This window comes from Morchella importuna, assembly GCF_003444635.1.
Source record: "Morchella importuna strain M04M26 chromosome Unknown Morimp01GS035, whole genome shotgun sequence".
NCBI classification, from domain to species: Eukaryota; Fungi; Ascomycota; class Pezizomycetes; order Pezizales; family Morchellaceae; genus Morchella; species Morchella importuna.
The window spans coordinates 370,100-395,302 of NW_025763432.1; the positions used below are offsets into that span (position 1 = coordinate 370,100).

Here is a 25,203-nt window from a genome sequence, read left to right on the forward strand (position 1 = left end):
ACAGAGCCGCGTTGTCTGTCTGTCTGGCTGGCCATGGGTTGGAGTGGCAGCATGCTAGCTAGCTTATCGGCGCCGAGTGAGAGGACGTGCAACTGCGCGAAAAAGCGCACCGTGGCCGATGGGGCCCGATGCGAATTCTGGAAAGAACGGGCGGGGCTGAAGGAGGGGTGAGAAGGGTGGGGAGGGATTGGTGGGCAATTTACAGAGAGGGGGAGAGAGGGGTGGTGGAATTGAGCAGTGAGGTAGGTGTGTTTGTGTTTAGTGGAACATTTGCATGCTGTTTGTTGTCGCCGTCGATGTCGATGTTAGCTGTGGTTTGGTTTGTGGTGAGGTTTGGGGGTTGTACTCCCGGATTGCGTAGTGGGATAGATAGCTAGGATGGCTGGCTGACTGGGTGGTAGTCTGGATAGCTGTCTGTCTCTCTGTGTCTGTGTCTGTCTGTATCTCATGTATGTCCTGTCTCTCCGTCTCGTGACCCGCAGACCACAGTAGTGTCCTACGTCCCACCGCCGCTCGCTCGGCCCCTGAAATTCGAAATGAAAAGTGCCCCCAAGGCCAAACGTGTACGTCAAGGCAGATAAACACGAGAGGAGAGCTCGAGTAAAGAAAGTATTGCAAACAGAACCTGTCACTGTCGCGCTCCTAGTGGAGTGGCATATCAAATAATTAAAGAATTTGAATTTTTCACGCACACACATACTCACACTCGCACAGGTACACATCAACTATGAAACAGTAGCTGATGCTAGCTAGCTAGCAAGCTAGCTGTCTGTCTGTCTGTCTGTCTGTCTGCCCTCAACTAAATTTTTCTTCCCAGCTTATGCAGCGCACGTGCGCAATTAGTGCATATTGTTACAATTGCGTGCGAAGCTTATAACTATAATTATATATATATATATCTAGCTATGTCATAAGGGCATATATTACAATACTAGCGCTTTCCACAAGTGAATGTTTCACCGTGTTCCAGCTGCGACGGCAATCTCGAGTAAGATTTCTTAAGAACATGTGGAGAGCTCATGTCTGTACCCGCCGCGCAGGATGTACATGTAGTTATCGATAACAGCGGTACGGTATGTACGGTTATACGGTACCTTACTGTGTTACCAGTTAAAACCTGACCCTTAGTTACCCCGAGTGACCACCTGTGAAGGAGGCTCTCTCTTTAACTAGGAGGAGGGGAGAGCCCTAACCCTGTAACCCCCCCACCACCACCACCACCACCACCACCACCACCACACCCCTCAATATTTTGCTTCTGTCTAGCTGCTAGGTACATACATACGTGCTATCGAAGGAGGGTCCTGAAACCCGTATACGCACCGCACCCGCACACACACGGAGATACTGCTGATGCTCAAGCAAATGGCGAAAACGACCATACCGTCGGCCCTCAAGTTTGAGCTTACAGCCCGCTGCTCTGTCGGTCCCCCTTTTCTGTCTCTTCTTTTTTTTTTTTCTGCACCTAGCTACATACATGTAGATAGCTCGCCAGAGACACACGCATACACATGTGTAGATTATAGCTAATAACAGCGCGGTGATATTAAATGTAGACCACAAGAGCCCGAGCCTCGATCCTACAGCTCCCCCACGGCACGGTCCAGACGCCGCTGTTCATGCCTGTCGCAACCCAGGGCTCGCTGAAGGGCCTGACCCCGGAGCAGCTAGAAGCTACGGGATGCCGCCTCTGCCTAAACAACACCTACCACCTCGGCCTCCGTCCCGGGCAGGAGGTGCTCGACACCATCAAGGGTGCGCACGCGCTGCAGTCATGGCCCCATAACATCCTCACCGGTGCGCACCCCCGTCTCCGCCCCTCGCCGTAGTAGCAGTACCAGTAGCTGACACTCTCTTCCATCTAGACAGCGGCGGGTTTCGCTCCCCTCCCCTCCCCAGCAGAGAAGTTGCACGTAGGGAGCATTAATACTGACTGACTGGCTAGGTTCCAAATGGTGTCTCTCCTCGACCTGGCCACCGTCACCGAGCGCGGCGTCGAGTTCCTCTCCCCGCATGACGGCACGCCCATGCTCCTGACCCCGAGCACTCCATCGCGCTGCAGCACAGCATCGGCTCCGACATCATCATGCAGCTCGACGACGTGATCGCCACGACGTCGGCCGACACTGAGCGTATGCGCGAGGCCATGCTGCGGTCTGTGCGCTGGTTGGATAGGTGTATTGAGGAGCACTCGAAGCCGGATCCAATGGCGGCCGTAGAGGGACAGACGTATGCGAGTAGGCAGAACCTGTTCTGTATCATACAGGGAGGGCTGGATCTGGAGATGAGGAGGGAGTGTTGTGAGGAGATGGTGAAGAGGGGGACGCCGGGGATTGCGATTGGTGGATTGAGTGGTGGGGAGGAGAAGGAGAGTTATTGTAAAGTGTAGGTATTTTTTTGTTACCTTTTTGGGGGGGACAGTGGCGAGGATTGATTGGGAGGGGGTGCTGATGGAGATTTGAGGGTAGGGTGAAGGCGTGTACGGAGATGCTGCCGGAGGGGAAGCCGAGATATGTCATGGGCGTGGTAGGTCCCTCCTTTCCTCTTGTACCGTTTGAGAGCGGCGGTTGATGGTGGAAGAAGGGATATCCGGAGGACCTGATAGTCTCCGTCGCACTGGGTGCCGACATGTTTGACTGCGTCTGGGGCACCCGCACAGCTGTGAGTCTCCCTGTCCAACTTTTTATCTACAAGGGGAGGAGAAGAAGACATCTGGACTATGTGAGGGGTCAATGATACCCGTGACCGGAAAAACGGAGGCCGCTATAGCAAGGGTGTTTATAGATACGCCACCCACAAAAGGCTATAGGTCTGGAAACTCCGGGGGTCAATGATCTGATCACCAGTTTTCGATTCACACTTTTGGAGGGGTGACATCTATACATCCCACTCGAAGAAGCGGCCTCCCTTTCCAGTCACCGGCATTATTAACCCCCCCCCACGTATCCCCTTTTATAAAACACCCCCTCCCCCACTCCATAAATCTCCCCAACTCAACTCTAACCACCCACTACAGCGCTTCGGCAACGCCATAACCTCCTCCGGCGTCCTCAACCTCCGCTCCTCAACCTACGCCACCGACTTCACCCCCATCGACCCGCACTGCCAATGCCCCGTCTGCCGCCCGCTCGACTCGCCCGCGCCCCCGCTCCTCAACTCATCCATCTGCCCGCCCTCATACGCATCCGAGGGCGAAACATACACAGCCAAGGGCATGGGAATCACAAAGGCATACATCCACCACCTTGTGGCGAAGGAGACGGTGGGCGCGCATCTGCTCACGATGCATAATGTGGCGTGGCTGCTGGCGCTGATGGCCCGCGCGAGGGAGGCGGTGGTGGAGGACCGGTTTCCGGCGTTTGTGAAGGGGTTTTTTGAGGAGTGGTATCAGGGTGATAGGGGGCGGTATCCGGGCTGGGCGGTGGAGGCGTTGAGGGGGGTGGGGGTGGATTTGTTGGAGTAGTAGAGAGGGGGGGCGGGGTGGCGGGGTGGCGGGGTGGAAAAATAGATAGATACATTACTAATGTCTGTAGAAATGCCGTCCTGTTGTTTTGGCGTGTTTTGGTTTTGCGTTGATGTGTTCCGACCCGGTATAGAGTGCGTGGTGATATGGGTAGATCTAGATACAAGTGCCGGGGGCGGCGCAGCGCATGGAGAATCATGCGTGCTGACTCGTGTGTGCGGGTGAGAGTGAGATCTGATGATGTTGAAATCATGCACCACCAATAGAAGGATTATGCGCGAAATTAGGAATCGAGCTCTAGAAGATCAATGCTGGGCTAAAGTAAGCCTGAATTAAATACTTCAATTCACTCCGGCTTGCGATATGGTAGGCATGAAAGTGATGATGATCGAGAATACTACATGTAGCTAGATGGCGCTGTTATTTTATCGTGATGAATGAGAATGATATTCAGTATATTCACATGTAAGAAAGAGATAGAAGGAGGAAGACGAGGATGCAGCCAATTCATCCAAGAATAGGGCAGCGAGGCAGGACAGCAAGACAGGACAACAAACCCTCTTTACAGGCGGACCTACATATGAGCAGCCAACGACTATGTATTTCAACTGGTGAGGGCTTGAGCAGTAGATATTGAATGAGGACTTATTTAATTGCCCCATGGATAGCGGTTGTTGTTTTATATATTGGGGTCGTTTTTTTTTTCTTTTCTTTTCTTTTCGTTTTTTAGAGTAATGTTTACGCTGTCTTTTTCGTGTCTTCCGGTCATGGGCGGTGCAAGATCATGAGGTGTCATGGGGTTACAAGGCGATTATACATAGAATAGATCTAGTTAGCTTATGATATTTTTTTTTTGGCTGTTAGACCCAACCGAGTGATTTGTGGTGACTGGAATAAATAACTCATAACCGAAATGGTGTTGATACAAAGTGCATCTTATAGGTTTGTCCATAGGTGAGCTTTTATTAGTATGGATCACTATGAGAGGCTATATCTATTATTTTGGAGACCTGATTTTCGGGTGTCCTACTTGAATTGAAACCAAGCTGCTTGAGCATAAGTGTAACACTGGCAATACTGCACATATATTGCTGTATTCACAAAAATACGAGTGAAAAAAAAGCTGTAAAAGCCTATGTATGTATAGGTGACCTTCTACAGATATGTCTACAGGAGTATTGATATAGACAGCCTACGCCGGAACCCGTACATTTACAGTGTGTGGTGAATAATAGATATACGGGGTACCGGGCTTTATTTCCAATGCACAGTGGTAACCGGTAGTAGAATTGATTTTTATTACTATTACTTCTACCCCAGCATACTCCTCTTCCTCCCCCTCATCCTCACATCCTGCAGCCTCCTCAGCACCGTCTTCCCCCCCTTCCAGCTCCTCCCATAAGCGCTCAACACATCCTCAAACAGCTTCTCCGCCTTCGGATGCGTACTACTGAACGCCCTCTCCAGCACATACAGATCCACGGCCTTATCCTCCTCCTGCGTGCTGACCTGGCCCAGCCCAAAATCAATCAACACAACCTCGCCCGCGCCGCCCTCCTGCTCTTCCACCCCCCCAACCTTCCGGACCATCAGGTTACTGGTCGTCAAGTCCCCATGGACAATATCCGCCTTATGCAGTCTCCCGACGGCCTCTCCCACACGAACCATCATGGCGTCCACCTTGCCCTCGCCCCCCGGCGATGCCAGGATCGCATCCAGCACCTGCCGAACACTGGACCCGTCGATCCACTCCATGAAGATGGAGCCATTCGCCTCGTCGACGAAGTAGACCGCCGGCACGGGGATGCCGAGGCCGCGCGCGCGGACGAGGAGGCGGGCTTCGGAGAGGACTCGGTGCTTGGTTAGGCGTGCGTCGAGCGTTGGGTGGCGGTAGGTCTTGCGGGGGCGGTGCTTGAGTAGTGCGGGGAGCGTGGGGACGAGGAAGGTCGTGCGGTAGACGAGTGCTTCGGCGCCTTGGGATATTAGTGTTTTTGGAGTGGCATCGGACGGGTCGGGGGGTGGGGCTGTCATCGTGAGTTTTGGTGGGCGAGGGTAGGAGGAGATGGTGAGGTTTGGTGGGGTCGGTGGGTCACGTGCGTGTCCCGCTGGAGCTCTTGGCGGGGAAATGATAGTTTGTGCAGTATTTATTGCGACTGCGAGTGATGCGTTGAGACTCTGTATATGTTGGGGTAGCTTGGTATCGTGGGTCAGGAAAAGTCAGATATTTGAAGTGATGCCTATGTATGCTTATCCCTCGTGGTTGCGTCAATGAAGCTCTTTCATTGCACTGATTTAGTAGCAAGTTTATCCATGCCCATGGTGGCTGTTTAACAAATACTAGTTTCACAAATATCCGTTTATCCAAACACAAATCAATGTGACTTTAATTCGGTCATAAAGAAAAGCGAAATAAGAAACCACAACTTCCCAGTACCCAGTCACCTAATGAAAGTAATAAAACACAACGCCTCTCATTATATCAACCAGGACTCCTACTACCAATAACGAGAAGCAGGTATGCAATAACCAAAAAAACGATGGAACCAAGAAAATCATCAACCAAGAAAAATATGTAGGAAAAGAAGTCCCCACCACGAATGTAATTATAACTAAATCTACACACGTAAAGAAGTCTGATACTATTTCCTGGGCCAACTTGCTGCCCCTACATCCTTACCGATCCATCGAGGGGTTTCGCCCGTGTTTTCTTCATGATATTAAATCCAAAACTTATTTTGGGGGGGGGGGGGGTCGATGATCGTGGATCGGTTATATGTATTAAATCCGAGAACTGTGCGTAGAGCACTTTTTCCTTTTCGATCTAACTCAGAGATGTCCGCGCCTTTTTCGATGAGAAGCTCGGCCACAGATTGATAATTGTTCCAGAGAGCTAGGTGTAGAGGACTATTTCCGTATTCATCTACCCCAGAGATGTCCGCGCCTTTTTCGATGAGAAGCTCGGCCACAGATCGATAATTGTTCCCGAGAGCTAGGTGTAGAGCACTATTTCCGTATTGATCTAATCCAGAGATATCCGCACCTTTTTCGATGAGAAGCTCGGCCACAGATTGATAATTGTTCCCGAGAGCTAGGTGTAGAGCACTATTTCCGTATTGATCTACTCCAGAGATGTCCGCGCCTTTTTCGATGAGAAGCTCGGCCACAGATGGGTCATAATCTTTGTTCCAGAGAGCTAGGTGTAGAGGACTATTTCCGTATTCATCTACCCCAGAGATGTCCGCGCCTTTTTCGATGAGAAGCTTGGCCATAGATAGGCCAAACCTATTCCTGAGAGCTAGATGTAGCGTGCTGTCACCATGATTATCCAATGCTAAGATATCGGCGCCTTGTTCGAGAAAAAGCTTAATTATCTCTAGACTAGTATGCTTAATAGCCAAGTGTAGTATATCCCCCCATGCGGATTTGAAGCGGAGATGTTGACACCTTTTTTGAGGAGGTTCTCGATTGAATCTAGAGTAATTTTCTGTACCCGGTGAGGATTAATGTTGCGTGTTCCCCCATTTTCGAGAAGATACCGTGATAGTTCTAAGTGATCTTTCCTAGCGGCAATGTCTAAAGCATTGTATCCATTGTTGTCTATCATTGAGAAATCGGCTACTCTATTTTCAACTAATATTTGGACGATGTTTTCGTTTAGTCTCGAAACAGCAAGGTGTAGAGGGGTTTGTCCGAAATTATCTTGGGCCGAAGCTTCAATAGGAGTTAAACAGATAATAGTTGCCGAGTAGCCTCCTCGTTTCCCCGGTGAGCAGCTATGTGGAGCGCTGTACGCCCACTATTAGTCTTCGAAGAAGCACTCGTTCCTTTTTCAAGTAAAAGTCGAACTACTCCAACGCCCCTCAGGGAACTAGGATCGGATGTTTTGGGACTGGGGTTGGTATTGAGATCGCCGATAGTTGCATAATGAAGTGCCGTATACCCAAGGTAGTCGCAGGCTGATATGTCGGCTCCATTGCAGAGTAAAACTCGAACAACTTCTTCATAGCCTTTGAGTGCTGCTAGATGTAACGCGGTCTTTCCGTGGTGATTATGAATTGATGTATCGATTCCCTTCTGAATAAGTAATTCAGTCACAAGTTCTTGACCCTCGGACGCCGCGACGTGGAGAGCAGTCTGCTTATGACTATCCAGAACTGAAATACTGCTCCCACCGGCCAATAGCATCTCGATGACTTTACGATGTCCAAGAGCTGCTGCTACGTGCAGTGGTTGTTGTTGTTTTGGGAAACTATCATAGGCTGTGTGTTTTCCAGAGTTTTCGGGAAAATTTTTGGCCTGTAAGTAAGAGGATACGTTGCCCGGTGATGTTACGAATTTGTGAATGATATCATTTGATAGCTCCTCGTTACATACCACCAGATGGCCGGTCAAATAACGCACTGAATAATCAAAGAATTGGCATGATTTGTATCGAGCTCTAACCTCATCATTCGACATGCAGGCACCCTCAGTGAACACATCAAATAAGAGATAGGTAACACAATTATTGACGACTTGGTAGCTTGAGTGTAGTGGGGAGATGACGCATGTCCTGATGAAATATTCCTTAACTGTATAATGGGCTAGCCGGATAGTTCGGCTGCTTTCGTCGATAATGACTAGGCCAACACAAACTCCGAGAAGAGTAACCCTATCTGGGAAATCTCCGTCGTCTAGAACAAATGAATTCTCTCGAATAGATACTGCGATTTGTATCTCTTCTATAGTAAGGGTTCGCCGAGAATTGACTAACCATACGAAGATTTTCAAGGCCAAGGAAAGGCAAGAACCACCTTGCCTACGGATACTCTCCATGGCCCTGTTATATGTTGGATCTAAAGGTCTTTCCCCGGTAGGAGAATTCTTAAGTCTTTCCAGCGCTATCATAATTTGGTTTTTTGTCGTTTGCTCGCAAATATGCTTAATGTGAAAATGAACCAACAAAAACCTAGACCTGTTAGAATGATAAGCAAAAACGGCGTGAGTATACTACTTGCATCCCTTGAGAACAGTCTACAAGCTCAGACATAATCCTCCTTTCAAGATTGCGATTTCCTTGACAAAGGCGTTTTGCACGCGGGTTGTTGCTAATTTTCTCCTTGATATAAAGACGTATATCTTCCTCCCTTGCCAAAATATCTATTTTTACCGCATTTCGAAGTGATTCTTGGACATCTTCGGGGTAGGGCCTACTGGTTATGAATATATTCATCCTGTCTCTTGACATGGAATGAAATAATTCAAGGAGTTCATTCCGTTGGCTATTTTCATCGTACTCGTCTAGGGCGTCGAAAACAAAATAGGTTTGGGGAAAAGAACGTGTAACTTCGAGTAAGGTCGAATATATCTCCTCAATATTAGGTCTCCTCCCTTCGTGCTGATATTTTGCGTGGAGTGTCTCGATCCCAGCATGAAGGCTTGGTAACTGATACGCTAGCTGTTTTATGAGGCTGGTAATGACATTTTCGGGGCTCTGTTGATCAAGATTCTGGTAATCGAAATATATGTAGGCCACGCCGTAGCCCTCTGATGCTGTCTGAGATTTTAGATGATCAATCACTGCAGAACTGATTTTGGCCATAATTGTCAGCTCTAGTCATTGAAGAACGGTCATAATCCTATATATTATCTAGCAAACAGAATAAATTATACCTTAGGAATGTTTTTCCGGCACCCGCTATTAGGGATATCTCTTTTAGCATTGGGCACGATAATTTCATGAAATTTGGTTACCTACGGATACCATGGCCCCAAAGCAACCGCCCTTGACTTTGACACATACGCCAGCCCACATACTCGGGCGTTTGTAAAATCCATTGAGCTGTATTCGGTTGCCTACGTTTTCTGATTTCGTCGTGCTTACCGTGAAAGTGTTCTGGTGATAACCAATCCAGCACACACTTACGTTTCTCAGCTGATAAACAACTACTAGTTAGGCATCCACCGACATGGAAACCAGACGAGACCCTAACACTTACCACATTGTTGAGTATCTATATCTTTAATGGCACTATTAGTGCGACCTAAATTTAAATCTCTCCTAATATCTTGAACAACAAAATTCGTGTCTCGAACGGTGGAACTGGTCCCCTCTGCAAGTGTTCGGATATTGTTTAGTGTAAGACTCGTGTTCTCGACAATGTTCTGGACAGCTTCAACAGATAGGTTTGTGCCCTGGACTAAGTTGCTGATATCTCGAACACCTATAATTGTATTCTGTGTAAGTTTTTCAATTAGTTGGATGTTGAGTTCTGTTTTCTGGACGCTTTTCGTGAGGTCATTTGAAAGCGATCTTTACGGTTCAGTTAGTATTCATTGAAAATTCTCTTTCTCGAATTAAGCCTTACATTTGATCAGCACTCAAAGCAAATATGAATAATGATTTATACCGTTCGATTCTCGATATATGTTGCATTGTTTCCGCCTCTTGTAAAGGCCATTTTAGTCTTTCCACGGACCCTCTAAACCCTGTCTTACTCGCAGATTCAAGCTTTGATATGACCGCATTTAACTCCGTAGCAATTCCATGCAATGGGCCATTATTATGGCTGAGTGAGTGCAGTACGTGTAACTTTTGGGTACTCTGGTCTGCTATATGTTGAACCGAAATCAGGACTTTTCCAAGGGTTCCTAGCTCGCATACAAGATCTCCTAGGTCCTTTGGCGCTCGTCTTACCCCGCGAAGATATTCGTAACTCAGGGTGGTCGCTTTTCTGACCAGCTCCACGATAGCGATAATGCTTGCCGTAAAACCAACAATCTCAGCCATGTTGTATGTCGATATTTGTCTGGTGCGATATGCTGAGTTTTATGGTTGTAGAGTGAATATAAAGATGATGACTCTCAGCCTTGTCTGACGCGCCCAGACCTGTTTTGAACTTCCCTGCACGCCCGATCAAAAACATTACTACTTCCAACTACCTAGGCTTCTAGTAGATTAAATACCTGGAAGTTTGGCCTGATGGCTAAGGGATAAAATAGGTAAATATCTATATAAAATGTAGCTAGCTATAGCCCAGGAGCTATAGAAAATTCTTATACCTGATATCCGGGTATGTGTTTACCTAAATACCTAGGCGTGCAGTAAAAACACTGGGTATAATATCCTGTAAAACAATTTGTTGTTCTTTATGCTGTGATGAATCGAATTTTGTTCATGGGTTGCGCTTCAAAAAACGTACTACTATATAAATATCACTCGATTTCTCCTAAAACGCAATTGATTATATGCTGCTGTAGTCACAAAAGAACGGATCATGTCTATGGCTTCAACTGACACAGACAACAAAGGTTACTACCTCTGTCTGATACTTATAAGCTTGTAATTGAATGAAGAAATTTTTTTTTATAAAGCCCTATATTTCGTACATTGATAAGGGTGAGTAAAGAAAATTTAATAAGCTTTGATTCTTTCTACGGCTTAATACAGTAAAGTATTTATACAATAGTGATAACATGTAATCAGACTCAACAATTTTTATTACCATAACGCCCGTAACACAGTAGGAAAAATAATTATCGTACCGAGACAACGTAATAAAACATTTCGAACTTTGACAGGAGACCAATGATGTGGCGAAAGAATCGTTGCAGTAGCACAGACGTTTACAGAAACTCTCCATCTTCCCTCCTCTTCCCAAATACCACCCCAACAACCTTTCCTGCTTGTCGAACCTTCACCCAACCATCTACTCCTTCCCTCTCCGCGATAAGCCTAACTGCCATCTCCGCCTGCTCAGAACTAACGGGATTCCTAACGCTTTCTCTGATTCCCTCCACTACCGACTTCATTGTCATATTGCTTCCTCTGCCAGCAAGCCCCTTTAGAATTGGCTCAATGTCAGGAATACGTTGACGGGCTGCATCACGCTCCTGCTCCTCCTTTGAAGGTGCTTTGGCTGCCTCAAGAGCAGCGGCTTCAGCTTTGGCACGAATACGTGAGAGTAGGGAGTCGCCACGGACGACAGGTGCACCGACAGTTTTGGCTTTGACGGGGGATGATAAGAGTGCGGGTTTACTGCGCTTCAGAAGATCGTCAAGGCGCTGTTGACCCTTTGAGTGAAGAACCTTTGATATTGTTTTGGCTCTGTGATGGGCATGTATCTTTGCCAGAGGAATTGTGAGGACTGGGGCGAGAGGGGCCGGAGTGGCGTTTCCCTCTTCACCTTCTTCGCTCTCTTCTCCCTCTTCTTTTATTTCGGACTTGGCCTCATCCTCCTCGGTTCTGAGCCTATCCCCATCTTCCTTAGAGTTGGTCTCCTTATCCTCGACATTGGGACTGACCTCAGTGCCTTCGTCTTTGGACAAGGGCTCGATGAATGAAGATGGCGGTGTGGGAAGGGCGGTTTGAGCTTTGTTCGACTCGTCGAGGAAGGATTGGGTCCGTGATAGGAAGTCTTTCTTCAAGATATCGGTGTTTGTGAGTTTACGAGCCTTGGTCTTCTCAACAAAATCGATACAGATCTTATTTGAGCCATAATCAATCAACTTCAATCCACCCTCCGTATTAAAGTGCTCTTCTGAACCTTCCGCTCCAGGAGAGTAGTGTGAAAGGTACACAATCCTCCGTACATCCTCCAGTGTGATGTTGCGACGGCATAGCCTCTCGACATGTAACTTGATAGCAGAGAATACCGGCGGTTGTATGCTATTGCTGTGATGGGCTCTATGTAGTAGAAGCGCGGTGAGAAGAGAGCTATGGAGTGATTGCAAAAGTATCAAATCCGGGGGGAGTTTGGTGGGCGTTGCGGATGCAGATGTAGGGGGATCATCCGGAAGCGCTGAACTTGAGGCAGCAGGCGGAGGAGGGAAATCCGTACTTTCAAGAGGACTTATTTCCCGCTTTTTTGCAGGTGTAGAGATATAATCATCAAGCAATGTCCGCTTCCGTTTACCACCTCCAGGAGTGGCAGCGGGTGGAGACGGCGACCTGTGGGCTTTTGACTTCTTTGCAGAACCGATAACTTTTGCGGGTTGAGGTTTGGTTGGTTTGGCTTTAGCTGGCGTAACCTCAGTTGACTCAGCTTTTGCCTGCTCAATTTCGGCCAGTTCAACTTTGGCCAGTTCAACTTTGGCCTGCTTAAATTTGGCCTGCTTAACTTTGGCCGGTGAGGGTTTTACTGATTCAACCGGTGGTGCCAAGTCAACTTTTGTAGGTTCCTCGCGCTTGACAACGACATCTTCGTCGCCATCCTGCCTAATCTCAAAAGCAGGAACAGAGGCGACGGTATCCTTCGTTTGCTCCTTTTTCTTTGTCTCTGTGATGCTTCCAGCCTTCCCTGCCAGTTTCCCGGGCCTTGGAATGTTCTTCCCGACGGTTGAGAACGAGTGGAGTGTCTGTGTCTTCACGGCTGCCGCAGCGGCAACTTTGCGTTTCAGAGGCATTGTTATAGTTGATAATACTCTGTACACACTGTTTGTTGACTGAGCTACCAAAGCAGCGAGAAGTATTGTACAGGAATATTATACAGGTCTTGTTTTGGCGGGTTTTTTCTTTTCTTCCTGGGTATGGTGCGGCAGCGAGGGAGGAGGATGAAGAAGAAGAAAGGGAAGGGGATGGAATGAGGAAGGCTTTGTTGTTACCCCGTTGCCTAGGCTACGGATTCCGAAGTGACACGCGCAAAGTAGAAAAGTTGGACGTGTTTCTTAAAATTTGAAGTGGAAAGATGCTTTCTTAAGGCGTGCTTACATTTCAGGGGTTTTGTATTAAATGAACACTAAGAGTTACATGTACTATATCTTTATAAAAAGAATGACAATAATCTTGATATGTTGCCTTCATTAGAGATAGAATTTGATCATTCGCCGAGAAGATATGCTCTGCATACTACGTAAAGCTTAAAAAGATTCTATTTTGACACCTTAGCGTTACAACTGAGTACCTTCTTAATACAATACCATATCAGTGAAGGGTAATAAGAGCACTAGCTGGACTGACAGAGGCAGACTGAACTCATAGTTGAAATTCTTCTTCAATAACAATCAGCTGGGGCTGTAAATGTATAAAAATTAATCTATGGAATAAAACGGGTATTAAATAATTTAATGATAGCAGAGTTCCGTATCAATTGTTAATATTATTCCTGCGTGAGTTACTATTTCCGCTACCACTTCAAGATATTGTCAAGCCCATATGCTTTGACTGCTATCAGATGGATTGATTGATGACTAAGACTCCCACAAACCCGCAGGCCCGAAAGCCGCCTGGAACGGCAACGGTAGGAGACGCTGAATGACGCCCTCTAAGGAAGGCGCGTGTGTGCATAAACTTGCATAAACTAGGTAAGTCTCAAGACGAAACCCCCCCTCCATCCGAAATCGCTCTCCATTGCTCCCCTCCTCTCTTCTCCTCTGTTTAACGCTTGTACCTAGAATACCTACAAGCCTCTTCACCTCTCTTCTAAATTTACCTCTAAAATCATGTTCGCTGCTCGCTCTGCCTCCCGGAGCCTCTTTGCTGCTCGGCCACTGGTTCAGTCAAGAGCCGCCCTGGTAAGAGTTTTTTTATTATTTGCTTTTTCGTTGAAACATATCGAAATTCAACACGGAAAACTTTTCTGACTGAAACGAAACAATATAGTTCCGAAGAGCATATGCCACTGAGCAGAAGAAGATCGCCGAATTCAAAGGGAAGAAAAATGCAGCTGTTCGTAACCCCCACTTTTCCCGCAGGATACTTGTAGTAGTAGTGCTACATCAACACATCGCCGCCGGGAACAACGAACGAAGCGGGTTTCCCGGAAGATGCTTTGATGGGTGTGCTAGTAGGCGATAGAGTCAAGTTCATGAGTTGATACGGCTTGTAGGGAAACTACACAGTAACCTTCATTGAGGGTGACGGTATCGGCCCCGAGATTTCCAAGTCAGTCAAGAGCATTTTTGCTGCTGCTAGGGTATGCTCTACGAATCCTGCAGTTTTCTTCACTTTCCTGTCCTGCCCCATCTTGTGAAACCTTTATCGCTATTCCGAGTGATAAGCCCATACCCCACCTCATTTTCATGATGTCAGCGGCTGATACAGCGCACAGGCCCCTATCGAGTGGGAATCCGTCGATGTGACCCCAATTTTGGTAGACGGAAGAACTGCGATCCCCGATGCTGCGATCCAGTCCGTCAGGAAGAACTTGGTCGCCCTCAAGGGACCCCTAGCTGTGTGTTTCCTGAAGCTAGCGTTTAGTGTAGTAAGACATTTTAAAAGCTAACCCCATCTCAGACCCCCATCGGAAAGGGTCACGTATCACTCAACTTGACTCTTCGTCGTACCTTCAACCTTTTTGCCAACGTCCGTCCTTGCCGCTCTATCGCCGGTTACAAGACTGCGTATGATGATGTCAACACTATCCTCATCCGTGAGAACACCGAGGGAGAGTACTCCGGTATCGAGCACGTCGTTGTCGACGGTGTCGTTCAGTCCATCAAGTTGATCACCAGGGAGGCTTCCGAGAGGGTTCTGCGATTCGCTTTCCAGCACGCCCAGATGATTGGAAGGAAGAAGGTCCGAGCTGTTCACAAAGCCACCATCATGAAGATGAGTGATGGTTTGTTCCTGAACACCGCAAACGAGATCGCTAAGGAGTTCCCGGATATTGAATTCGATGCTGAGTTGCTGGACAACGCTTGCTTGAAGGTAAGTTAAGCTCCTTGAGCTATCGAACAAATGGGAGCCTGATAAGAACTATGAATAGATGACTACCAACCCCGATCTCTACTCCGACATTCTCCTTGTTATGCCTAACTTGTACGGAGACATTCTCTCTGATCTCTGCGCTGGTCTCATCGGTGGTCTTGGTTTGACCCCCTCCGGAAACATCGGAGACGAGTGCTCCATCTTCGAGGCTGTCCACGGTTCTGCACCTGATATTGCTGGAAAGGACCTTGCCAACCCCACTGCGCTTCTCCTGTCTTCAGTCATGATGTTGCAGCACATGGGACTCTCAGAGCATGCCGAGAAGATCCAGAAGGCCATCTTCGCAACCCTTGCTGAGGGCAAGTCCTTGACTGGAGATCTGGGCGGAAAGTCAACAAATACCCAGTACGCCGAGGCTGTCATCAGCAAGTTGTAAACACCTTTTCTTTTTTCAGCATAGAATTGAGAGGGTCAGTTAGAGGGAATTTGAGGGTTAATGGTTGAGAGATCATGCGCCCATGGGCTTGAGATAGATGGGTACAATAGTAGTTAGATGTCTTCCTGGAGGGTTGGATTTTTTTTAAAAAAAGACTCGTTTTGTTTCCCACTGCCCCCCCCCCCCCCCCTTTCCCATTCCCCCATTTCCTTTTTTGCGGTCTTCATGGCGATGTCGGGGGTGGTGGTGTGAGGTGTATGATGGGAATATATCCGCGGTTTTTCTCTTTCTTTCAAACATGACCTGAGTTTAATCGGATGCGGAAGGGATCTACGGGATCGTGCACGTGCCGCGGAGAGATGCGCCCTGGATTCATGTCTTATCACTCGCGTGAGATTTAGGTGACAATGCAGACATCCACCTACAACCTGAAGTCTCATACTTCCCACTCCTATTCGTCTAACAATCCTATACTACATGTAGTCAGTAATGTTGCCTGTGGCGCCCGAGTGACACTCCATGACCCAAACGAAACATCTCACAGGATAAACGAAGCAATCACGAAAGAGTACCACTGTAGATAGGCTAGGGACAGTCTATATAGTGGGCTGAGGATTTGGACCATATGGCCCTGTTTGCACATAGAAACCTGGTTCTAATGCAACGGCTCTAGGCACCGCCCTCAACCGTCAGCAAGGTGCGTGTTCATATCCCTTGCAATAATCATTGACTGTAGATTCCGTCATGTCCTATCCCATTCCCTTACACTATTAAAAGTTGTCACTACCTAGACTCACATTCACACACCAAACACCCATAACCTGGTCAGCTGGTCAGCTGGTAAGCTTATTAGACATGCATATATGCCACGTTGGTATTCTCTACACTCCCATTTTTCCCTCTCCGCTGCCTAACTCTCCGTCTTCCTAGCTTCTCCCCTTTCTCACACACTCCACACACCCATCAAAGAGCGCAACAAAATATAAACCCACCTCTTTCTATACAAAAAGACAACTTTCCTGGTCGCGGCTTACAATATTACACTGATACCCTACCATACCTAGACACCCTCTATGATCAAGGACTAAAAGAAGCAAGAAGAAGCAAAAAAAGAGAAGAAAACAAGAAGAAAGGGGGAAATTCTATTTTACAAGTATAAAAGCGACCACATGTAGAGTAAAATGACCCTACACATGCTTACACGCACCTTCACCGTCCAAAAAAAGAACATTTAAAAACACATTCAACAGAAGAAAAGGAAAAACACCAGCAAAATCCTATGGGGAAAAAAAAAGAGCCAGAAGAAAAAACAGGTACTAGAAGAAAGCTAACCTAAACCTAACCTAACCCAAGATAATTTTTGTACTCAGCCCCTCCAGAAACCCCGCAAGATCCTCTTTCCTTACCTCCACGACCGTCGCCTCAAAGGCATCGATCCTAATGCGCGCCTGGGTTGTGCTCGCCACCTCCTGGAACGCAATTCCGAACTTATTTCTTCCCCTCCTTCGCTCCTCCTCTTCATCATCCTCGTCATCCTCCTCTTCCTCTTCTTCCTCCTCTTCTTCCTCCTCCTCATCGCCGTCCTTCGCCGGCTTCTTCCCCTTGTCTTTCTCTTTCTCCTTCTCTTTTTTATTCTTCTTAGCACCTCCCGAGACTCTCCCGCCGGGGATTGTGCCAACGACGATATAGACTCCACGGCGCTCATTCAACGATGCGACCACAAGGGGAAGATGTTTTTTCCGCTCCTGCTCGCGCTCCTGCTCCAAGATTGCATCGCCGAGCCACAGTGCGAGCTTCGATACTGCATTCGGATGTGTAAAGATTGCAACGTCGGGGCCCTCCTTGACGACCGCAAGACGGTATGCACGCAGCAGGCGGATCTGACGCTTTTCGATGAGTGCTGTTCCCGTGCGCAGGATTGCGCGGTGCAGGTCCATTGCTGTTGGGAGCGCTAGTTTAAGGGCTTCTATGCTGCGGCGGGTTAGCTGACTTGGTATATTTGAGCCTGGGAGGGGGTGTTATACTCTTCCAGTGCGTCGTAGGCGCCCCAGAAGTTTTCGATCCACGTCTCGGATTCTCTGTTCTCCTCTCGGCGGCCCTCGGCCTCGGTTTCGATGGATTCGCCGTCGCCGAGACGGACTGCTGAAAGACCCTTTTTGCCGATTTCGAGGAGACCGCCAATGACGTATGCGACGTCTACGGCGCTCAAGCAGCCGCTCCAACCCCAACAGCGGACGAAGCCTTCTCGGACTACACCCTCGAGGCCGTATAGTGGCGCATATTTTTCTAGACGGTCACGGAGTGTGCGCTTTAGGTCCATATCCATGTGTGTGTAGCTCTGCTTGCACTGGTTGAGGGAGAATCCCATCTTCGCCAACAGCTTATGCAGGCGCTTCCGCCCGTGTTCTGACCAAATGTGTAGTTTAGTCCCCAGGAAGCTTGAATGCAGCATTGAGTCGTATAATGACCAATGCCGAATTAGCATGAACCGGAACTCGGGGGACATCCGTATCGCCTTATCGTCTGGTGATCGTGCTGTGGTCTGCAGTGAGTTATTGGTCGCACTGCTGGAACTGCCGCCAAAGCCGCCGGCGCTGCTGACCTCTGGGGGATTGAGACGTCGGACCTCGTCTCGGAGGACACTGCGGATCTGCTCTTCACGGGAACTGACCCAGCCCATATCTGATGACTTTTTCGGCGGCCCGGATGAAATACCGTGGCCGTAGATCTCGCCGGAGGAGACGCCGACAATTGCTAACCAGAGAAGATCGTTATCTTCGCGGCCAAGATCGGAGGCAAGGGAGTACAGAAGGCCGGAGATTGGTTCGCCGTACCAGGTACCTTGGGAGTAGTAGTTTGTGATTTTGGATTCGTGCTGGGTTCGGAGCTTTCGTAATTTTCGGCGGAGGTGCTTTGCGGTGGGCTGTGGACGGCGCGGTAGCTGCTGCGAAGGTGATGATAATGGGGAGTGGGATCGTGCGGGTGGAGGAGACGAGGCCATAGCTGTAGTAGGTACTGTAGTCGCCGAGAGGAGCGTATATGACTGTAGGAGCGGTGTTGAAGCGCCGGAAGATTCCTAGGGTCAATGATCAGTAGCTAGAAATCGTAAAAGTCGTAGACCTGTAAAATTCCAAATGCCATAAATACCTCATCATTACTACCCCGGCGTCTTCTCCGGACTCTCGAACTCCCATCGTCGTCCGAGACATCCTCAGGCTCATCCGAGCTCTTCCTCTTGCGCACATTCCCTTTGGCCCCGGCCAGCATCCCCGCATCCAGCAGGGCTCCACCCCCATCATCCTCATCCGTGCTGTGTGCGCTCGCATCCTCATCCTCCTCCCCTTCCTCCTCCTCCTCATCTTCACTCTCGCTCTCACTATCGGCCTCCGGCATCTCGACCAGCGCCTTGAATGCCACCCCCTCCACCCCGAGGTCCTCCTCGATATCCCCGTCGTCCCAGCACTTTACCCCGCCCAACTCACCAACACCATGCCTACCCCCCTTTACCTTCCCATCGCCCATAAAGACATTGTACAGATTCCACGGGCGGCGTCCGTCAACCACCCAGCACTCTACCGCCGCACCCAGGTCCAGGAATGCCGCAATATCCACGAGACCACCGAGGCCCAGACAGATCACAAATCGCAAGTCTTCATTATCGCGGACGAGGGTATCGTTGAGCCGCTCGAGCTCCTGGTACCCCGACACTGGGTGTATCTTGTGCGGGATGTAGTCGCGCTTGAGGAGGTGGGTGAGGATGCGTGTGGCGCAGAGGGAGTCGATGTCGAGGGCGCAGAGGATCAGGATAGACGGGTTGGTCGAGTGAGCGTGCGATTTGAGATGTGCATAGGCCGAGGCGAGGAGTGAGCGGGGGATGAACATCGTGGGGTAGTGCTGTGGCGGTGGGTTTTTCGACGGGCGACTGGTGGTTTTTCGGCGGCGACTTTTGGACGGCCCGGGGGTGTGAGGGGGTACGGTATTCGAGGTGTTGAACGCGTCCGACGCGTTGTATTAAGTGGTCTGAAAAAGAGTGGGCGGGATCCTGGCTTGTGCAACAACTTCAATGGATGGATTCGGCAGTGAATATCTCCTAACCTCCTAAGGATATCTAGGGAACGTTAATGGTGGGCGTAAAGAGAAAAGAGAGAGCGTGTGTGTGTGCAAGGTAAGAGCGATAATCATCCAATACGTTCGTTACGTAGAGTTAGGAGCAGTACTGAGATAGGAGCAGTGGCCGACTTCTGCTGCAAAGAGAGAGGGAGAGAAAAGAGAGGAGAGAGAAGAGAGACCCAGTGAGAGGGTTGGGGAGACGTGTAGAATGCAAATCACATCCCTGACTGACCTGACCGACCGACTGTCCCAGCCAGCCACTTCTCTCGTCCCCTGTCTTCCCCTGCTAGAGCGCGTACAGCACTTTACTTACATATGCAGGAGAGATTGCTTCTAGAAAATTACATTTCCGTCTAGGAACTCATATGAAATCTCCATTGCTAACGGTGCCTATATATATGAGTGAGTATCTGGAAAAACCTCAACTCAAGAATCCTTTCTTCAATTCCAAAAAAAAACAATCGTCCCGAGCGCACAGACCAATGATTGCACAATCCCGTCCTTTGTTCTCGGTAGCGATCAAGTTGCGGCTATAATCCATTGGGAACCCTAACCCACAGACGCACCCGACTCGGAAGAGTTCTCTTTCATGTCGAACTGTAGTTGGCTGTATTTGGGGTATAGTGAGAATAGTATTGGCCAGGGGTATTGTGTTGGGTGGAAGTGATATTCCATGGTCGAAGAAGTCCAGTGATATGCTATGAGGCCAGCCAACTATTTTCTCTTCTATGTTACCCTGGATCAATTCCATTTCAGGCTTGTGAATATATATCGAATACCGATTCCATCCTGCAATCTCGGTGTCTGTTACTAGGATTAGAAATTAAAAGAAAGTCTATTTTTCTCAAGTATTGGTACTCACTGCAAAATCTATGCCGGGTGTGAAATCCAGATGAAATCCCATGGGCACAGAAAACAACCAGCCATCATGTGCTGGGAGAAGTCATTGGTCCAATTATGATTAAACCTGGACAGGACAAAGCAATCCAGTCCCTTCCACTCAACCTGGGGGAGGGAGTAGCAGCTACTGCCAGGGGTGATTTAGAATGTTGTATGATATGACTTGCTGTCAAGTCCATGTCAGATATCCATTGAAATCCATCTTCGTGGATGAACAACATTGAGCTTTCCTCCCGGCCGTGTTGGTGCTGATTTGAATATCTCTGCCCAGCGCAGATGGGTCTTTGCTCCTTATGTCATCTGCAACCAGTCATCTATCATGAGAATCAGATCAATATTCAGGAAATCTGACAAAGAATAGGAGTAACTTAATTATACTTTACCTAGGAATAATATTAGCCACTGACGTTTTCTCTCTATTCTTCATTACCACGTCCGCACTATTTGGGGAGAAGCAGGCAGTAGGAATTGACAGAGCCAACAACCGGGTAACATTCCATCAAGAGTGCAAAATCAGAAGAAATAATCCTAAGCTGGGTAACAGCGGACTCGGGGAACTGGTAGCGGCGCAAGCTGCACGAATATTCACCACTCCACCAATCCATCTGCTCCCTCTTCGGCCATGATTACTACACCAGATCTATTATACTGCCTACAAGGTCTCTGGACATTTCATCACCAAGTCCTCTACCCCTTATTCCCCTCCGGAGACCGTAGCTCGAAACCCCATGACACAATGCGTAGTAGAGGACGAGGGGGCGGGGGCCCGACAACTTCGAACCTTACCAACACTCTATAATAACCCCACCAACAACCCCACTAACCCTACTACCAATACCTCAGTAGTTTGGCCCTACCAGTATTACTAGCTAATCTACCACACCGCCTCTCCACGGCAAAAAACCGAGTGAGACCCTGTGAGTATTCTTGACAATCGAGTGATAATTGATGAATCGAGTGATACCTTATGATTAATGGCGTGTGAGCATACATCTAGACAGGTAGATACGATCTGCGTTTACAGGATGTATGCGAGTGGGTGTTAACTTAGTAACTGGAATAGAGAGAATCGGCGAAGTGGATCCACCATAAGCATCTCAAGCATCATGGTTATAGTTCCTGATTCCACTAGCTTCGGCCTTGCTCATCACACGTCGAACGAGAGTGCATATCTCCGGGGGTGATAGATACAGTAAATATCAATCTGACCAGAACCTCATTTACTTCTGACATGATCTGGCGAATATTTGTGCGCAAGCCGCCTTCTCAGTTCTGATTTCACCCAAGCTCGAGATCTAGAGATACGAATATAAGTATTTATTCTGAGAATTTATTAACTACAATTGTATATAATATATATACACTACCTCGACTCCAATTACTACATGTCAACATAATCAACCCATGATACCAACCTTAACACCCGAAACAAACGAAAGAAAATACAGAGTGCTGACTCATACAATTACATCAAACTCTTTCCAGTGCTATCATGACTTCGGCTTCTTGGGAACCTCATAAAACCCAACCTCACCCGCGGGCGATATCACACGACACTTCAATCTCTTCTCCTTCGGTGGTACTGAGTGGTCCAAGTCCGAATTCCTCAACACATGGAAGATGGAGATGAAAGAAGAGCTGGTATCAATCTTTTCACGATTTAGTACAAGCGCATGTAGGCCGAGCACTGCAATAATCGCCGCAATACTCAGTGCAATTGAGTATGTAAGAACAAGCTCGAATGGCCTGTACCGATACACACTCTTCCACTCGACCGAAGTGCAGATCGAGCTTGTGTTGGCGGAGTAGTGGAGGATGGTATCCGAAAGTAAGGAGGCTGTCATCTTGTGCACCATGTTTTCAATGGCCGGCCCCAAGGGATGCATTGTTCTGTCAAAATTGACCAGTGGTGTCGCGCTTGCTAGGGTGGTCGCGTTTTCAGCAGGTTTCCGCTTGTAGCTGCCTTCGGTGACGCTGTTCGTGATGTCCCAGCCACGCTCTCCTTGGAATAACGAAATGAGAACGTCGGCGAGTGACCAGTTGGGCGCATATGCATAATCAAGGTGAGCGTCTTCGATGTTGTAAAGTTTCTCAGTAGCAACTACTGTGGGCTCCAGGAAATTGTGCCCGCTCATGGTCTCGTTTATCGTGTAGTGTGAAACGGAGGCTTGACATGAATAAGCGTGTTTTTTGCGGCATGCAATACGTGTGTCTGGAGCTGCCGGGGTGGTGTATAGGACCCAGAAGCTAGTGAGCGAGTTGTTCCAGCGCTGAGAATGGAATATTGGAAGATATGTGGTTGTGCTATCATTTCCTGGGGATTCGCAGTCTGCGAGAAGATTCTTATGCGGCTCAGTCCATTTGCCAATCGTATCCGGATCTATTTCGGTGCAGTTAACGGACGGTCCAAGAAACTCAATCGAATAGGTACAGTTTGGGCCGCAATGTTCTCTGACTGTCGAGCCGTACGGTACGCTGCTATCTTTTGCTGTGGTTTTCCCCGAGAATGCTGATGTCACAAAGTATTTCATGCCTTGTGAACTTTGGCGCAGATATCCTGAACTGGAGTTGAGATAGAGCATGTGTAAGTACGGCACATCTGTACGGTTCAATCGCATCGAATGTGGGTCTGTGTCGTAGCCAAATTTAAGAGAGTTGACCGTGCAATTAGTGCTTGAAAAGCGTGGTTCCATGACCACTGAAATCGTACTTGGCGTAGACAGCGTTGCAAGCGGTGCGTATAACCACCCCGCCGCAGCCAAGAGAGTTGCAATCTTTGCAAGTTTCACCATATCGAAATGAAGAAAGTGGCCTGGGTTAGAGGTGACACCGAAGATAGCATCAATACTCTTCAACGAAAACGACCGTTTACTGAGGGTATGCCATAACCATTGATCTCTGGACAAACCGCACAGGACCGCCAGAGAGTTGCCCAATATGTAGGCAAGACCTGTACCGATTCTGATAGTCCACTTCTGCTTCATCGCAAGTTCTCCGTCTAGACTTGAGTAGAAAATGTGATGACCGACACCGCTCATGAGGCCGACGAGAAAAAGGATGAGAATGACAGCGGGTTTATTCCATCCGACGCCGTGTATGACAGCAGTTTGGGACTCGGTAGGCTCGGTAGGCTCGGTAGGCTCAGATGCTGCTGGTGAAGGCTGGTCATTTTGACTTTGAATTGACCCCAACGGTCGTTTTTCGACGTCTGGAGACATAGGGGCTATAGTTTCGTCCGACATTGTTTATGGCGGGGTTGTTCCTGCCACGACGTAGATGGGGAAATATGTCTGCTATGTATGGGAGTGAGGATTTGTTAAAGCATAGATAAACTCTTATATAAATGAGGAATCCAGCTGAAAATATGTAACGTAATTACCCATCTGATCGCGCCTGTATGCGACGAATCCAACCAGCAGACCCGAAAACTTTCCCAAGGCAGGGGGGTCATGTTCTTGAATCTCACTTTTATAGGAGCATTAGTTCAGCCATGTCTGAGTGTGGCATGTCAAAAGGTTAGAATGAACGGCGTTGCTGCTGAAAAAGCATGATTGACAGACCAATGAATTGTTGGTCCAGAGCTCACATCCATGCAGGAGAGTTGGTTCTTTTTGCGATTTATCTAACCTGGATGAAAGTCTCGGCCAACGCCGTGCATGTAGGTGCATAAATTCTTTGCACTTTAAAGTAGATCTCCAACTCAGAATCAATAGCCTTGGGCACCGGAAAATAGATGTGCGGCTGGAGTACCGCCAAAACTCGAAAAATTGGCTATCTCCGTCCAGGGACTACTGCTTGAATAATTGGTTGGATGGCATCGATCTACATCAGAAGTTTCCCATACAAGTAATTCTGATCTAGCCAATTTTTCGAGTTATGGCGGTATTGCATTGTAGGCTGTAGATAGGCATCGAGCTAGGCGCTTGTACTGGGAACATTTGGTGATCTGCAATTACTGTGTGTGACCTTGCCAAGAATGTGGCTGAATTCGTGTTGTTCATGCCCTACTCAATCTGGCTTGCCCCGCTGTTTCAATGAAAACCATACGCCGACAGGTATCTAAGACACGGCTGTTTGCGGACTGCATACACTTGTACAGAGTTTTCAGTCCGTGCAGCTACTATATAATAAGGGGTAATGGCATCGGGACGTCAGGACTCAGGACTAGACCCGCAGTTACATACCCCCACCAAGCTACTCCATGAGTTTCGATGAGACCTGGAACAGCTAACTTTGGATAATGGCTCGCATCAAACTCCTGCTCAGAACTTAGAGACAGTTTAGAGGGCATAGCTTGTTACTCCTATTGGTGCTGAGAGCCTTTAAAAGCACCATGATATAACTTGAGGGTCAGTATATAGGGGCTACAAGTTCCAGAACCGAAACTTGAGTGAACTCTACCATTGACAGGTGCTGTGCTCTGTTTTTCATGTATGTCGAATATGCATTGTATCAATAATCGGTAAAATCTCTGTGCTCGTACCGGATTTGACAATCCTGCGTGTATCTACGTGTACTGAGTGTATTAGTCCGTTAGAAAGACATCTGATATCTGGTGATTTGCCGATAGGGTTGGGTGTTTTGGTTCTCAGGAAGATGGTGCTTTGTGATAATGACCATCTACAACACATACTTGTCAGTGCTACATAATGATAACTTATATTATCG

At 48.1% G+C, this 25,203-nt stretch overlaps 9 protein-coding genes across 9 annotated transcripts; 3 read left to right on the plus strand and 6 right to left on the minus strand.

The window, feature by feature from the left end:
- Nucleotides 1–1,365: 1,365 nt before the first annotated feature.
- LAJ45_09336 (uncharacterized protein) lies at nucleotides 1,366–3,463 on the plus strand (the record flags this gene model as incomplete). Its single annotated transcript, XM_046118879.1, has 8 exons — nucleotides 1,366–1,422; nucleotides 1,557–1,797; nucleotides 1,866–1,875; nucleotides 1,946–1,999; nucleotides 2,068–2,385; nucleotides 2,469–2,526; nucleotides 2,584–2,661; nucleotides 3,017–3,463. The coding sequence occupies 8 exons, from the start codon at nucleotides 1,366–1,368 to the stop codon at nucleotides 3,461–3,463; spliced, it is 1,263 nt and encodes a 420-aa protein (XP_045967957.1).
- A 1,311-nt stretch (nucleotides 3,464–4,774) lies between these two features.
- Nucleotides 4,775–5,494, minus strand: LAJ45_09337 (uncharacterized protein; the record flags this gene model as incomplete). Its single annotated transcript, XM_046118880.1, has 1 exon — nucleotides 4,775–5,494. The coding sequence occupies one exon, from the start codon at nucleotides 5,492–5,494 to the stop codon at nucleotides 4,775–4,777; it is 720 nt and encodes a 239-aa protein (XP_045967958.1).
- Nucleotides 5,495–7,186: 1,692 nt separating this feature from the next.
- On the minus strand, nucleotides 7,187–7,648 carry LAJ45_09338 (uncharacterized protein; the record flags this gene model as incomplete). The annotated part of the gene is made up of 1 exon (XM_046118881.1): nucleotides 7,187–7,648. One exon carries the CDS (start codon nucleotides 7,646–7,648, stop codon nucleotides 7,187–7,189), a length of 462 nt encoding a protein of 153 aa, XP_045967959.1.
- A 1,367-nt stretch (nucleotides 7,649–9,015) lies between these two features.
- Nucleotides 9,016–10,232, minus strand: LAJ45_09339 (uncharacterized protein; the record flags this gene model as incomplete). The annotated part of the gene is made up of 6 exons (XM_046118882.1): nucleotides 9,016–9,030; nucleotides 9,116–9,140; nucleotides 9,201–9,227; nucleotides 9,327–9,363; nucleotides 9,442–9,755; nucleotides 9,811–10,232. 6 exons carry the CDS (start codon nucleotides 10,230–10,232, stop codon nucleotides 9,016–9,018), a joined length of 840 nt encoding a protein of 279 aa, XP_045967960.1.
- Nucleotides 10,233–11,068: 836 nt separating this feature from the next.
- On the minus strand, nucleotides 11,069–12,847 carry LAJ45_09340 (uncharacterized protein; the record flags this gene model as incomplete). The annotated part of the gene is made up of 2 exons (XM_046118883.1): nucleotides 11,069–11,950; nucleotides 12,021–12,062. The coding sequence occupies 2 exons, from the start codon at nucleotides 12,060–12,062 to the stop codon at nucleotides 11,069–11,071; spliced, it is 924 nt and encodes a 307-aa protein (XP_045967961.1).
- Nucleotides 12,848–13,882: 1,035 nt separating this feature from the next.
- On the plus strand, nucleotides 13,883–15,525 carry LAJ45_09341 (uncharacterized protein; the record flags this gene model as incomplete). The annotated part of the gene is made up of 6 exons (XM_046118884.1): nucleotides 13,883–13,954; nucleotides 14,043–14,108; nucleotides 14,269–14,355; nucleotides 14,491–14,613; nucleotides 14,676–15,089; nucleotides 15,148–15,525. The coding sequence occupies 6 exons, from the start codon at nucleotides 13,883–13,885 to the stop codon at nucleotides 15,523–15,525; spliced, it is 1,140 nt and encodes a 379-aa protein (XP_045967962.1).
- A 407-nt stretch (nucleotides 15,526–15,932) lies between these two features.
- Nucleotides 15,933–16,511, plus strand: LAJ45_09342 (uncharacterized protein; the record flags this gene model as incomplete). The annotated part of the gene is made up of 4 exons (XM_046118885.1): nucleotides 15,933–16,007; nucleotides 16,199–16,222; nucleotides 16,317–16,395; nucleotides 16,456–16,511. The coding sequence occupies 4 exons, from the start codon at nucleotides 15,933–15,935 to the stop codon at nucleotides 16,509–16,511; spliced, it is 234 nt and encodes a 77-aa protein (XP_045967963.1).
- A 357-nt stretch (nucleotides 16,512–16,868) lies between these two features.
- LAJ45_09343 (uncharacterized protein) lies at nucleotides 16,869–19,407 on the minus strand (the record flags this gene model as incomplete). Its single annotated transcript, XM_046118886.1, has 3 exons — nucleotides 16,869–17,496; nucleotides 17,550–18,601; nucleotides 18,673–19,407. The coding sequence occupies 3 exons, from the start codon at nucleotides 19,405–19,407 to the stop codon at nucleotides 16,869–16,871; spliced, it is 2,415 nt and encodes an 804-aa protein (XP_045967964.1).
- Nucleotides 19,408–22,025: 2,618 nt separating this feature from the next.
- Nucleotides 22,026–23,777, minus strand: LAJ45_09344 (uncharacterized protein; the record flags this gene model as incomplete). The annotated part of the gene is made up of 1 exon (XM_046118887.1): nucleotides 22,026–23,777. One exon carries the CDS (start codon nucleotides 23,775–23,777, stop codon nucleotides 22,026–22,028), a length of 1,752 nt encoding a protein of 583 aa, XP_045967965.1.
- Nucleotides 23,778–25,203: the final 1,426 nt, after the last annotated feature.